This window comes from Pempheris klunzingeri, chromosome 8, assembly GCF_042242105.1.
Source record: "Pempheris klunzingeri isolate RE-2024b chromosome 8, fPemKlu1.hap1, whole genome shotgun sequence".
Taxonomy (NCBI): Eukaryota; Metazoa; Chordata; class Actinopteri; order Acropomatiformes; family Pempheridae; genus Pempheris; species Pempheris klunzingeri.
This window is the reverse complement of record NC_092019.1, coordinates 9,910,194-9,926,167: the sequence shown is the minus strand read 5'-3', so window position 1 is coordinate 9,926,167 and position 15,974 is coordinate 9,910,194. Positions and strand designations below refer to the sequence as shown.

Here is a 15,974-nt window from a genome sequence, read left to right as displayed (position 1 = left end):
AATATGACACCCAATCCAATGTTGTGGCTAATTGATGTTAATTGATGAACAAAGGAGCTCAACAACATAAAGGAAAATGCTACATCAGACTTTGGCAATTCAGGGAATACTCAATTTGAACAAATTCATTGGTGGTCTTTCCATGGGATTACTTAACAGAAAGAAGAATAGAATATCACCACTTAAACACAGATTATGGTTGGTTTTGGTTTAATTTGTAAGCACTAAATGTAAATGGGCTTTTCAGGTGCAATATGATCTTGAAAACCAGATATTATTTTCCATTTGTAAATCACACGAAAAGGGAGCATGAAGCTATAATTGGCAAACATAATAATCATGAACTGTAGCACTGAGGCTGCACTGAATCTGGTTTTTAAAACTCCATTTCAAGTAACACCAATGAAAAAATTTAATGGGTTGAGAAAATGGAAGAATAACTGATAATTATCACTGAGTTTATAGAATTTTCTGCCTTCCCTTCGGCTGTGCTGTAATGATGTCAGGACAGGCATTTCAATATGCTTTCAGAGCTCAAAACTGTATTTGATTATGTCATGCCAAAGCAGGTACTGGAACGAAAAGTTTGTAAGATTTATAAAACTGGCCCATTAGAAAAATTCAAGATAATAACTAAAGTAAAAGGGGTTTTCAGGGAATATTCAATGAAGTTTAGTTCTCCTGTTATAATCTTAAGGAAGGACTGCAAACATCTGCTCCATTCACTCAAAATATTTCATTCTAAGTAGCCCCGGTAGATGATGTCTTAGCATTTGCATTAACATCTCGGTCTTTGGTATCAATCAGACTGGCTCATACTATTGGAGCTGAAACGCTGATTACAGAACATTTGTGCTGATGTCCTAAACCATGTCAGTGCAGCCCTGACGGATGAGCGGCAATCATGCCGAACACATACTCTAGTGAGCCTCTTCAAAAGCAGACAACTACAATCATATTGATTAGTGCTTTGTTCAAACCACTCCAACAATCAAGCAGTCCCTCATCAGAAGACACTTGAGTGAGCCTCATTCACCACAGAGACTATTTGAAACACATTGTGGCTATTGTGTGGTGTTCTCCGTTTTGATTTGGCCAATGACAATAATGCCAACATCTTGCTTTCAAAAGCTGCTTAACTCCAAGAATCATAAGGGTGTAATCCTGAAGTCATTATCATCGAGAAGTAAAACAAAATAAAGGTACTCCAGTGGTGCATCATTTACACAGATGAAAGGATGACATGGTCATTATGGCAGAAATATTGTTGTGCTGTATAGTGTGTAATCATAGACCCTTACCACATAGCGACACACAGTTCTGAGGGAAACACATGGGCTTTGTGCAAAAGCAAACTGGGTGGCTTGCACAAGTTGAAGTAATTAGTTTTAATGTGTTTTGACGTCACCCTGTTTGACAGTCCATGTTTGGACATTGATTAATGCAAAAAAAAAAAAGCACATGAGGAAGGGACATATGAAAACAAAACCATTCCCCTTAGTGCAGAGATTAGTGCCAAGTTTCATCAATTCTCAATTGATGTTTTACACACTGGATAAAGTCACTCACCTTTACATTGATTGGTGTTCTTGTCCAGGATGGCCTTTGTTGACACAATCTTCCCATATCTGTGAAAACAACAATAAAACATTCTGATCAGCTGTTGAGTCTTAATATCTGGAGCAATATTGATTGTTGTTCGAGTCTTGCGAAAATATTGTGCCGAAGTTGAACAAAGTACGGTCTAAACTAAATAAATGTTGTCCACTTTAAAAAAAAAAAAAAAGGAAAAGAAAAATTGAATCCAAGAGAATAAAATTAAAGAATGAAATACTATAAAGTTGCCACAAAAAGTAGAAATAAATCTGACCATAACTCAGTTTCTCAGGGTGTCCAAAAGATACGCCACCTTATCACAGTTAAATTTTCTATCTAGGCTTCTATCTATCCATTCTGTCCTCATCTGTTTCAAATCCCACCCGTAGGCCTCAGAACACAGACAGTACTGTCTCATAAATGATGATAATAACCAGACATCTGTATGGTACCCAATCCTGCTTGGAGGGCCTATAAGAGAGACAGACAACCTCCATACGTCTTTTCTATCTGTTCTCTCTGCCAACTTTTAATGCCTCCTGTCCGTTTCACTACCTTGCTCTCTTCTTCCACACATATTTCTCCCTCCATCCCACTTCTATTCTCCAGCACTCTGTTCTCAGAGAAGTCAATGTTTCTTATCAACCTGGTTTTTCAGTCCTCTTGGAAAGAGAGGAGCAGAATACAGAGAGAAATCCTGAGAAAGATGGTATGAAGAAGGTATGAGGAGAGATGAGAGAGAGGAAAACAGACAGAGAGGAGGGCAGAGGGATAAAAAGACTGAGACAGAAAGCTTGGATCGCTGAGATCAGCCTGGATCACTGCCTGGCTCTGTGGATGAGACTTTTTAATTAATGTTTTAACACTGCTGCACAATGACGGACTGGCTGGCTGAGTGACTATCAAACAGATTGACAGACTGACAAGCTGGCTGACTCGCTAGCTGACTGGCTGATGGCCACAGGTAAGAAGTGGAACTGTATTCGCTCTTAAATCCCAGACAAGAAGGGGGAGACAACTAGGAGGGAGAAAGAAACCATAGAGAAACCGGGAGAAGATACAGTGTGGGAGGTTGCGAGCCGAGAGGGCAAAAAAAGGAAAGGGAGGGGGTAGAGAGACTCGAAGGAATGAGAAATAGATGAGGAGAGGGAGAGCAGTCAGTCAAAAGATAAAAAGAGACACTGAAGGCAAAGAGGAAGCAAGGTAGTCAGGGAGCGATAGAGAAATAGTAAGAGGTGTTTAATAAAGAAGAGATCATTTAGTTGTCACCATCAGGAGAGTCTCTGTCAGCCAACTGCTTCTGTCAGTGAGAAGAAGAGAACAGAGACTAGTTCGCCTGACAGCCTCACATCAGAGTCTATTGGGAGAGGAGACTTTAGAAATAAAGACAGAAAAAAGGCTTTAAAAGGCTGCTATCACACATAACAACAGCTGAGCAGCTTATGATTGTGAAATTCTTTTTTCAAACAATGTTCAATTTTCACACATTTTGCTGTAATTTAAGATATCGTCAGGGTATTTACAAATCTGCAGATTGTGACAAGCTCAAATCTAATCTAGTGTTTGTCTGGGCGTTTTTTTTACAAAGTCATGGCTGGTGGTAAACAAGGTCTTTGGCCTGCGGTTTGGGGAGCAATCCAACAGCTGCAGACGTTAAAAACAGTCCGAAAAAACAAGGCTGGACTAATCGCCCACACATATACGCAAAGACAAACACACATGCAGACACATACGCAAGGCAACATCGCAGATCAAAAAACACCAAAGTTGTAATCACACAAATTACACACACCATCTGGCAATACCAAGCTCTTTGTTGACTTGTGCCTTGCTGCGATTCAAACTTGATGTGTGTGTCAGTGTAAACACCTACAGTGCATGCGTGCGTGAATGTGCCTGGACACATCTGAGCATACAAATGCTTGCGTGGGTGTGATTCCTTGCAATTGCGTGTGTGTGTGTTTTTGTGGAGTGAGTATGAATGCATGACAAAGATCTCATCCACCATTGGTGTTTTGGCAGGTTGTTTTTCCCTGACAGAAAAGTGAAACATTTCCAGACTGTTTGTTCACTTGTGTGTGCGTTTGTGCAGTTGTATAAAAAAGGAAGAAAGAGAGGAAGACTAAGAGAGAGGCACCTGGCCTTGACACATTATGAATCTTGAAAAACAAATAGTGTGTTTAATGCGTGGCTGCCTTTGTGTGTGTGTGTGTGTGTTATCGTCCGATCGACGTGTGTGACGTACAAGTATAAATCCACCTGTTCCTTCTCTAGTTGCACAATTTAGCTGGACTGAGGAGAGGAGAGGAGAGGAGAGGAGAGGAGAATGACGCCATGGCCTTGGGGAAATGTCAAATTACAACAACACTGCGCAATCCAAAATGGTGTCTCACTCTGGACTTGATTCAGTGCTAAAAATTCCATTTTATCCAGTCAGTTACGACAATCTGCTATTGTGGAGAAGAAATGGAGGAAAGTATTGATAATAGCGTGGAATAAGAGGAGAGGAAAGTGCAGAATGTCCCGTTCTGTCCCAACTGGAACCCTTTCATTGATTCCAGCAGCCTGAAGCTAGTTGAAACATCGGCCTGCACTTGACCCAACAGCACTGACACACAAGACACTCATAAAAACTACTCAAATACTTGCAACACACCAACAAAGAACTACAAAGAGCCAGATGGTTGCGGTTAACTTTTCCTTATTCCATCAAAGCAGATGAAACATTAAGTGAATGAGTAGGTGTTTACTTTGGATGTTCATCATAGTTAAAAGAGTCCATAATGGAAGTGAAATGTGAAGCAACAGTGGTGGAATTTTCCAACAAGTGCGACAAAGTGATATAAACCACAGACCTGTTCTGTAACCAAACCTTTCTTTTCCTTGACATGTAAGGATGCTCCTTAGTTTACATTTAATGTCCTGTTCATAACCCAGTTCTATAATGTTTGTTGTTATTGTCAGTCCCATACAGATCACAGCACTTTTAGTCCCGATCCTGAGACAGGAAACGCGAATTCCCTGTGTGTGTATCAGAGTTTATACCTCCAGAACATGGGTAACATACAATAGCATACAATATTAAACGGAAGACACGATCATGTAACTGTATATTTATACTGAGAGAATAATAATAAGTTCATTTCACACTTTTCCCGTGTTTGTTTTGAGGCTTTGGAATGAAATCCTACAAATGAGTTTTCCCATTAGATAACTCCTAACCCTGCAGAAGTATTTACATTTGATCAAAAACTTTTTATATTGCAAAGTACTCGCCAGGAGAAGCTGGCTTAGCTTAAATTTTCTATTTTCTTTGGCTTATTACAAATGCTATAAAGCCCCACAACACATTTCTAAGCCAGAGAAGACTGCCTTTCCACAGCATCAGGTTGGGCTGGTGGGGGAGTTCATGTGACAGACTGACTTTCACCATAACAATCCTTTTAGGACGAGGTACACGTCTTCTTCAACACATAGAAACTCCTCAGAATCCTTGCCAAAACCAAAGTTTTCGTTTTTTTCCCACCAAGAAATGCAATAGATAAAGAACAGTGAGACCACTGAAGCTGACGATATTTTCCAGACTTTTGAGACTTAAGGAGGAATGTCGATATGAAACTCAGAGCACCCAATTTGACAGGTTTGACAAAATCTGTGTGCACCCTGGCTGTGTGTGAGTGAAGTGTTAATGACAGTCCTCAGAGGGTCCTCACAGCATCAGATCTGTGTTTTCATTACCATGTGGACCACCATCAGCCTATGGATGTTCACTGTTTGATGTCTACTGAACCACTTGCCACCCACACCAACACACAGACATCCTGGAGAGATATTGAAATGTGTGAGTGCACATATACATTATATATGTGCACATTCTGTGTGCTTGCATGTGGAGCGTGTTCACTCCGAGGCTGTGTATGTGTTTGAGTGCGTGTGGGTGTGCATGCATGAGCGTACACACAGGTTGGTCTCTGTGTGCGGTAACTCCTAATTGGGGATCCAATACAGCTGTCTTGTCTCTCACATTTCGCTCATTTTTCCCTCTATCTGCCAGTTAGACACAGACAAACACAGTGGGAGGACTGAGAGAGTGCAGTACTTTAGAGGTCTTCGAATTCATTCCCCCATATGCAGTTTAATATGTTCAAGCGCAATAAAGAAATGAAGTCTTGTGAGCGTTTCTACGACTAAAAGCTAATGTGCTGTGAATTCAGAAGATGGATAGATACTGAAACATTACGTCTATGTGCCAAAAGGGCTTTCCCTGAAGTTTAAATCAGTAGCTGCAAGGCACTCTGGTTAGGTGGTGCATTCAGGTGTTGGTGTTATAGCTGTAATGTTAACGTAGTGGATACCAATTTGAGGTCATCGGAAAGTAAACAAGTATGAAAAATGTTATTTTTCTTGTCTTATTGTTCTTTTCCTCTCATCTGATAATACCATGATGTAGGGTAGCATCTTTTGCCATAAAGATTTATGTCAGACTAAACAGTTGGATATTACTACATTTCAAATGCAACGGTGGGTAAATTGAGTTTAGGTGAGTTTAATCTCCCCAACATTCCTGGCCATAACTCTACAGTGAGCTTAATATCTTCTCTATCTAAGATCCTAACCATGCGATCTTCTTATCAATATTATTACTCTGAAATTATGTATTACAACACCAGAGTGCTGACCAAAGAGCATGACTGTTGAACAAAGGGCTGGGTTATGCCAGAAAAGAGTTCGTACAACGTGTCTGACTACAACAGAAAGCAAAAGTGAGATCATAGAGAGGGGTAAGACTAAATTATTGTTCAAATATGGAAAATGGCGCATGCTTCCAGACACACTCTCCTGAAAGGCATTCTCTGTTACAAACACAAAAAGTGACAGAAATACTGTAACAGGGGGAGAAAAAAAAGAAAGCCAGAGAGAGAAGTTCAGGCCTTGCTTACTTTCTCACCTCTGAACAACTGGCCAATCGCTGCGTGAAGTGAGTGTGAATGTTCGATCATAAGTGCTAGAAATTGTAAGATATAGCCCCCCCCCAACTACTGTATAAACCTTATGGTGAGAACCTCAATCGTTTTTTGTCAAAATTATAATCTGACTAAGCTAGAATAATCAGACCCATTGTAACCTTCTTAAAGAGGATGTCAAAAATGGAAACTGTCATTGTGACTGAGCTGTACCAGTGGACCAATATTACTGGTTTAAGCAGTATTACTTACACTTAATTATTTCATGTCGACAGAATTGTGTTCATTAAACTGTAAAATAATTAAAGATGGAATCCATCTTTGAAATATTAGTTAATACATTTCTGGACAGAATGATATTTCTGGAGTTAAGGTTTAATATCAATCAACTGCTACCGAAACATCAAAGTGCATTGATGTGAAGCTTTTCAAATTTCCATGAGTCACGCTGTAATTTTTAGAGCAAGATTTCATTTTTTTTCCAATGCAGCAGCTGATGAATAACGAGAGACTGTGAACTCATTCAGTGTTTTATACTAATTTTCTGTGATTTCTCCTTTCAGTGGCTTTGAGTGGTTAAAGCTCTGTCAGTCCTCGTACTTCCCCTCCATGATAAAGTAGATGGAGAGATAGATAGAGAGATGAATAAGAGTAGAGTAGAATAGTGAATCAATGGTTAGCGTGAGAGAGAGAGAGAGAGACAGAAAGACAACAAGTGTGAGTAAGAGCGAGTGAGCGAGAGAGAAATTGCCCTTGTGCTCCACTTTAGATTCTGCTCACGTTCTGCTCTGTCCCCAGACGTTAAAAGTGTGTCCATAGTTTGGGCGACCGGGGGAGTGATTGGAAATGTCAGCTGACAACAGCACTTTTCACTGACACTCTGAGAACTGGCACAGAGACAGAGAGAGAGAGGGATAGAGGGAGGAAATGAGGAGGATGACAGAATGGGAAGGGAGAGGATGGTGCTGGTGGGCGGGTTGGCACACAAAAAAAGCCACGCTTGGTAACAATAAGGATGAGGATGACATTGATTACAAAGACGGTGTGTGTACGTGCGCGTGTGCCTGTCCTTCCGTTATTCATTGTAACTGTGCGTATGAATGAAATGCCTGTTTGGGTGCATTTGTGTGAGCGCAAGCGTGCATGTCATGTCCGTCAGTGACAGGAAACTGCCACTCAGTCTATTTCCGAAAGCAACAGAGATTTGGAAACCCAAGGCTCAGACTGCTGCCCAACAGCACACACAGGCCCCCCTCCCCCACTGACCTTTCCTAAATGTTACTGGCCACTTGGCACACTGACTGGGCCTCTAATGAAACTTTTATTGGCCCCCATTTTTCACCCTGTTTCTCCAGAACGCCTCCAGGGCTAAGCTGAAATACAACAGGCTTGAACTGCAGCTGACACACAGAAGGGCAAGGTATGATGGGAGTGTGTGTGTGTGTGTGTTATTGTCTCCACATTCTATTTTTATCTGCCTTTTTCCTTTACTCCAAAATCAATTAGATCAATTTGAAATGTTTATGAGATCATTTAAAGCCCTTACCTGCAGAATATTTAGCTCAACACAGTAAATCATTCTGAAATTACATTTGATCGTATCGGGTAGTAGCTGTAGGCGAACAAGACCCTCTCTGGGTGAGCTGCTCTATCATTTGCATTACGATAAAGTAGAAGCAGTCTGGCAGATCAGTACTCATAGCTTTTCACATTCTTTCACATTCTACTGCTATCACTGGGAGCAATGCCTTTACATTTTCTATTGACGCTACTTTTATTACTATTATGGAAAGAGTGATGTGTCATGCTGTAAAATATCTGTAAAGTGTCTCAAACAGTTAGCATATCTGGGTTTACATCCTCTTGTGACGGATAGAAGGATGCATGTGTCTGTCCTTGTGCAGCATGTGTGTGTAAATGACCCAGCACAAAACGGAGCGGATGGGTTAGGCCCAGCTGGGTTGTGTTTTTTCCTCCGAGGAAGCACAGGGGAGGGGCAAAGAGGTCAAGAGCAAACTGTTGATACTCATTATAAGCTGCTGTTGGACTCACGCAAAACTAATTACCACAAGCTTAACCAAACAGAGCAGCAGTGAAGTGAGTTCAGCTGCACTGAAGGATGCATCTGCAGAGCGAAGACATGGTCAGATTAAGTTGAACAGAATCGAATAGAATCAAATAGAATGAAACAGAATCGAACTCACGGCTGGCAGAGTTTGATGAGGTCCTGGTCGGTGGTGGCAGGCGGCAGGCCTCTGATGTACAGGTTCGTCTTACTAAGCTGCTCCACTAGACCTCCTCCATGACCTCCTCCATGACCTCCTCCACCTCCACCTCCTCCTGTGGTGCCAGGGCTGGGCGGGGCCATGGGCGGAGGGGGAGGAGCATAGGACTGCTGCAGAGATAGAGAGAGGAAGGGGAAGGAAAAAGTCACTTAAGGTCACGACATGATGGAAAAATATATTGTTTTGCTCTTTTCTGTGCCATAATAATCACAAATTCAAAAATGCCCCAAAATTTTATTTTTAACTTCTGCCCCTCAGTCACTTCAAACAAAACACCATCTTTCTATTGAACTCACATCCTTTTAAATAATCTCTTCCTGCATCCAGTCTTACACCAAAATCTTGATTCCACAGGAAGCATCAAATTAAGGAAGCAGGATATGTGTAATTACTAGTGCTCATTATGATCATGGTACAAAGTTTTACTATGGGAGCATGTATTAGTAACAATTACAGGCTCAGCAGTCAGTGTCATTATCGCGACTATCACAACGGATAGACGGATGTATTGGTGTTATGGAGCAGGAGATGTCTCAGGCAACTGGATGCTTTGTTCGAGATGATGAGGTTTACCATGTTGATGGACAGGAGGCTCAGAGTGGGTGATGTGTCGGTGGTATTTGGAGTGTTTGTGAATTGAAAGGTCATTTGATTTCAAACTGAATATTAAACTTTATTAAATTATATTAAATTTAAATAGTTTTCTAATTAAAGTAGACAAAAACATAAAGGGAAATCATCTTAAATCAAATGACAGTTTCTTCATTCCAGTAATCTTCCTATTTCAAGGTACTGTGAACTGTTTCTTAAACTTTAGACCTAAGACTGCATTGGGAACATTTTACTAAGCTTCACTAAGTTTCTGTCAAGCACTCTGTTAAACGTACACAAACCAGGGCATCCAGCATTTAATCCATGCCAAGGTCCTTAATCACCCCTTAGTTACTCAAACATTTCCTATCAGCTTGCACTGTCCAATTATACAGTTCAATCCTGGCTGAATAAGATGACTAGGGCTGTCCCCTATAGTCAACAAAATGTGAGTCAATGAGGACAGTCTTAGTTAAAGAAGTTTTCATTGGTCGATTGGTTACAGAAAAAACTGAATATAAAAATTCAAACTCCGTTGGATGCGCCTTGTCAAGTAGCTGCACTGTGTTTATGAAACACAAGAGGACATTTATTTTGGAAGGAAAAACACAGGAAGTGGCAACACTCAGTCAGTCACGGACAGACAATACTGTTTACATATTTGGTCTCTGCAGTTATTAGATTGTTATTTAAGGATACTTGTATGTCGGGCAGGAGATCCAAAGTGTAGGATCATTTCAAGAGGATAAATCCATGTTATACAGCGGTGGTATAAATAAACAAAATGTTCAGACATTCTCCTTGTTGGCTGCTCCAACACATTCACAATCATTACCGGTTTGCTGGTGTCGTTAACAAGCGGCTCGCTTCATGCGTGGGCTTCTAAAATTCATATTTTAACGGCTCACCATTAGGGTTTTCTATTTCTCCATAATGCAGCAGAGTGTCAATAATGTTACATATAACATTGCTTTTCAGCTGTGGAGCTCAAACTATTTTCTGAAGCCACACAAAAATGATAGTTAAATGGATAAATGAGTATCATAAACATACAACTAATCAACTAATGGCCTGAACTAACAAATGCTAGTCAACAATGAAAATCTTTGGTCGGGGGCTCTGCAAAAGATGGCCGTTTCTGGCAGAGAGGAAGGGCAGTGTGAGGATTAATGAGTGTTTGGAACTGATTGGTTCAGATTGCACACACACCCCTGCCTGCCCGCTGCCTTGGGCAAACTATTAGGTTAAGTTTTGGAGGAAGTAAACAAGCCAGATGGCTCATATGACAACAGTGCTCAAAATGCTCTGTCTGCTTCCCTGATGTCTGGAGCAAAACAGCCACACTGGCTCGACAAAGAATCTGGTCTCAGCACTGGTCCACTGTAGGGAACTGGATGGAACATGTTCAAGACCCGGCTGCGGTTTGATGATGATGATGATGATGATTACAGGCCAGATCCAGTGTGTCACAATGACGAGTGAGAGAGGCAATGAAAGAGACTGGAGGGGAGGGGCAGAGACAGGTGAGACAGGAAGCGCATGTGCTTGGATGTATACTGCATTTGTATGTGTGTACGAAATGCTAGTGAGCCTGTGTGAGCTTGTGTGTGAGAACCGGTGTTTGTGATAATGACAGGTTGTCACCAGACAGCGATGTGGAGCCTGAGCCAGCTCTATTAATCCATTACCTGTACTGCCCTAAACTGGCACACAATTCCTGAGACGCACACACAAGCACACCGGCAGCTCAGAAAGACTGTGGGATTCAGCACATGTACAGCACACATGCGGCAGCAAAAAAAAGAGATGGTGTTGGTGGAGTAGAGTCATTTACAGGGCAATGGCTTACACCAACAGACCTGAATGAGCCGTCTCTCTTCAACAAAAGCATGACAAAGTACAAAGACGAAAAAAGGCTTCACTGGGTAGTGCTTCATTTTAATGGCTGTGACAAATATGACTATATTGCTGTGTTTCATAAAGCCCTTACATTTGCAGTTGGGTATTTTTCCCAAAATATCTCCCGATATCGTGAAAATACTGTCTCTGTGTCTGCAAGCTACTGATGCAAAAATGCATTAATGTCACTTCTCCTCTAATTGCACTTCCTGGATCGCATTTCACTGTCTCATCTGTACCATAAACAACACAGTCCCACCAATGCACCTGTGTGCCCTGTGCACGGTGACGTTGTACTGCTTTGAGGTAAAAACCAAAATAAAGGTAAGATTCAAGTGAGTAGGATTCGGCCTTCAAACACCATGAACATCCATGATTGTGCACGTTCATGTTCCCCTGAGGGTCATTCCTACAGCCACACTGCTCACACACACACACTGCTTTTCTTAAAAAATACAACTGCAGTGTGTCCATATCATGACTGCAAGGAGTGACAAGAAAATGTTAACTCTCATATTCAGATATTATACTGTTATTAAAAGACAGGTTTTCAGTTGCTAGAGAACAGACACACTGAGCAAAGCTTCAAACTCCAGACTCCAAAGAAGCTGCTCAGCAGTAGTAGTAGCAGTATGCGACATGTACTGAGAAGTGGGTGTGTGTGTGTGTTCGCATGTTGTGTCTGTGATCACGATAATGAAAACCTTACTGCTTCAAAGCCTGAACGGTGTTGAGAGCTGATTCAATATGAGCATTTTAATAGTGGGCTTGTTTACCGACCATCTCAGAAAAATAAGATGGATAAGATGGGTGTCAGATATGGATAAAACACCCCAGGGCTTCATCTGAAAGAGAACAATAACTGGAATAGACGCTATAGCATGATAATGACAAGAAGCGTTGCACAAATGGTATGTTTACACACACAATGCCCTTGCACATGCAATATAAACACAAAAAACATGACCAGACTGGCAGCATTTATACACACACAAACAAAGTCAGCTTCATCTATGTGCATTCATCTCATTCCACCATGATTTTGAGCAGAAAAGAGCCTTTCTTCACCCACAAATACATATAAACTCAAATGTCCAGGTATGCACAAATGCACAAAATCTCTCACACTCGCTGACACAACACATACACACACCTGATCAAAGACCTTGCCCAGGAAACCTCTTTCAGCCAATTTGTGCAGCTGTCAGGGCCGGGCCGATAGTGAGCTATGTATGTAATGCGTCAGGGGCTGTGATATGGAAATCCTTTGAAACACTGAAATCTCTCTCTCTTTGGCAACCACGCTTTCTCCTCTCCTCTTCCTCTCTCGCTCACTGTCAAAGTCGACTCCACCACCGTTCAATCTCTTGCTCTTTTCACCTCTGCCGTTCCACTTCCCACATACTCGCTCTATATTTCTCCCTCCCTTCCTGTTTTTCCCAGTTTCTCTCTTTTAAGGATTACTCTGCCGTCGGAGCGTGTGGACTGAAGGCTGCCTCTCAGCTGGTATTGTTGACACACTTAGTACAGTGGAGCAGCTCTCACAGTGGGAAAAAGGCTTAGAGGCAGCGACACAAACTGTCACACAAAGCAAACACAGTCACCGGGTTTTTGTAGATTTCATGCACGGTAGAGCCTGTGAACAGCAACAAACCACAAAACATTGTTGCACTGTGTCATATATGGGCATGCTGCTGACTACTTGAGAACATATTAGACTGGATATTATAATGCAAAGAAGGCTGAGAACAGAAGAAAACAAGTTACTTCTTCTCATCATGGTAGCCCAACGCCTTACTGACACACTTAATGTATATGTCTTCAACCTGTCATATGGATAACATTATTAAATCCAATGAATATTCAATGTCTTTTTCTTTTAAACAAGTGCTTACTTTGGTCAAATTTCGCTGGAGCTAGTGAGTCAAAATAGTTCCCAGTGTTGCCTCTTGTTTTCTCTGTATTGGGTCATTAACTCACCTCGAATTTTGTTCTTAAGAATGTACATCATGTTTTTCAATAAAGAGTTACTGAAGGGGGAAAAAGCTCTCCGAGCAACCAAATATGTCTGCAAGTTAACAAGCTTGTTAGCTTTGTCACTAATGGGACAAGTTTGCACAGCTTATTAAGAAAGTGTATTTGGACTAACTCCTGTCTCATAACTGTCTGCAAACTACTCCCTTTTTGTGGTGCAGTTTTTACTCCAACCGAACAGGATTAAATGGAAAACTGGATGGCGGTAGACATGCAAAGCTCAACACTTTACATGTCTAAATTCACCAAAGATGGACTTGATGCACACAACTTGTGCAGATTTACTTTGCACCCCTGAGACTTTTTTTTGGGGCCTTGTAATGTTGATGTGACTGCCCCTTTAGTCAACTATCCATCTGTCATTCAGCCCATTTCTGTGAAAGCTGGCCTTCCTCTCTGTCCATCCACTACTCAGTAAACATAACACACATACTCAGATGTCTGCAACTAAACTCACATGCATGCACACACACTTACAAGAACCGTCTATAGATAACCCTCTTGTCCCTAAAGAGTTCTCCACTTTCCAAACAATGAGTAGCTCCTGGAAAGCACTGAAAATGGATTTCAACTGCCTCCACACACACACACACACACACACATGCAGACACACACGCAGACACACACACGGCTCAGTTCTTTCCAGAGTTCCCGTAAAAGAGCAGTGACCTTGCTAAGGTCAGGTTTCCCATGCTATTTTCAGCTAAAGCGATTTTCATTGTTGCATACTGAAACTCAGTGTGTGTGTGTCAGTGTGGTACGGTTGTATCTGTGCACACTGATCTTAGTTGGAGCAAGACAGAGATGCAGAGATAAAAGACAGATGGAAAGACACACACCAAGTATAAAAAAGAAACATGGCAATAAGGCAACAGCGAGTCCATTCATCCGCTGCTGAAACTGTTCTTTACATTTAACAAGGCTCATCTCTGGAAATATGCTCCTCCATGTGCATTTAATATGATGCAACATAATGTTTCTCACTCGCGTAGGCGTATATGTGCCGACATTAACGAGCTGTATTCAATGTGAGTCCATTAGAGATGGAGGAACGGAAAGACTCACTAAATGATGGTAGACAGTAAGGAGAGTAGAGGAAAAGAAATGGCAGTCCCGATGAGAGGTGAACTTTGGGTAAAAGGTAGGAAGGAAGGGATAAAGAGATGGTAGAGGGACTATGAATGAAAAGACAGCAGAGAGAAGAATAAGATGGTGAAAGAGGAATGGCTGATGAAGAGAACTAAGTGAGAAAGGATAAAGAGGATGGGACATGGGAGAGTGAGTTGTTCCGGCCTCTTCCGATGCTTCCTGAAACACAGAGGAAAGAATGCGGGCTATTTTTGGGTCCAGCACTGAGATTCTCTCTTACTCTCTGTGCCTCTAAACACAGCAGCGGAAGGGTTTAAGGAAGAGTGTATGAATACATTGGAATGGAAACATGGCTCCCAATACACCATCCCCGTTTAGAGATTACGCAAGCAGCTAAATTAAGCTTCGGCTATTGCTTCTGACGGAAACCTTGAAAAGACAACAAACCAGCTTTTCAAGAATTTACAAAATAACTTGATTGCCAAACTGTCGTGTCGAGGCCTTGTTTGATTGGAAGATGTACTTTAAATGATGAAACTAAGGAGCGAAAAATGGCATATTTATGTCACAGAAAGCACGGGTACCTGCTTCAGTTCAGTTAATGCCAGTTAATGCTGTTTACAGGCATAAACAGCTTTCTTGGACATAAGACTAATGATATCCAATGCAGGGTACTTGCAGGTTTCCAAGTGTCAATTTGAGGAATTTGTAGGCTAGAGGTATAGCTTTTTAATTTGATTAATTAAGTGCATAAATGACACGTGTAGGGAAAATCACACCAGTGGTTTATTTCATAAAGTCATTTCAAAGTTCAGTTCCATGAGGACCTTGGAATTTCGTTTGGTTTCATGAAGTGCACTGATAACCGAGCTGCTAAGAATTAAGGCAAACATACACACTGTCTGCATGCTTCATTAAGCTGAATTTAAGACTTTTAAGACCTCTGTAAGACCCCTTTTCATGCCAGTTAGGATAATGTACCTGAACAAATCTGCGGTTAAAATACATGTCAAATATCAGTCTTTGTGACTGGGGTAATTTGTTACTGAACAAAAACATACCACACCAACCCTTATATTTCACAAATGTAATACTAGATTTAACTATACCCTTGAGCTAATATAGCCATAATTAATGGAATTTAAGGCTGTTTAAGCTTTTCAGGACCTGCAGATACTCTGCAGTTTTTTGAGGCAGAAATAAGTGGATATCATGTTTTACCAGGGTGTCTGCACATTTCATCAGCCTAGATTTAAGATCACTGTAAGGTCAATCAGAATGGAAAAAAGGATCACTTTAATTAGAAACGCAGAAAGTTGACTTTTCAAAATATAGTCTGGATGGCCTATTTAATTTCTCATCAAAAGAGTAGTGCAGGGAACCACAACATGTGCTTTTAAAATAAATTTAAGATGTAATGTATAGCAGTACATTTAACTGTAAATGAAACAGACATTGTAACACATCTGTAAAAAATCATAAAAGTTTTTCATCTAAGTGTTTCCCTTGTCTCACA

At 41.1% G+C, this 15,974-nt stretch overlaps 2 protein-coding genes across 3 annotated transcripts in view; one reads left to right on the top strand and one right to left on the bottom strand.

The window, feature by feature from the left end:
• Positions 1-15,974, top strand: part of grb10b (growth factor receptor-bound protein 10b) — a 239,135-nt gene that overhangs the window by 170,552 nt on the left and 52,609 nt on the right. The window lies entirely within an intron of this gene.
• Positions 1-15,974, bottom strand: part of LOC139205135 (RNA-binding motif, single-stranded-interacting protein 3-like) — a 108,053-nt gene that overhangs the window by 66,934 nt on the left and 25,145 nt on the right. For both annotated transcript variants that reach the window (XM_070835254.1, XM_070835253.1), the window contains exons 2-3: positions 8,765-8,955; positions 1,570-1,628 (exon numbers count right to left, since the gene is read on the bottom strand). In XM_070835254.1, the coding sequence (XP_070691355.1) occupies positions 1,570-1,628; positions 8,765-8,955 (250 nt within the window). The remainder of the gene's footprint in view (positions 1-1,569; positions 1,629-8,764; positions 8,956-15,974) is intronic.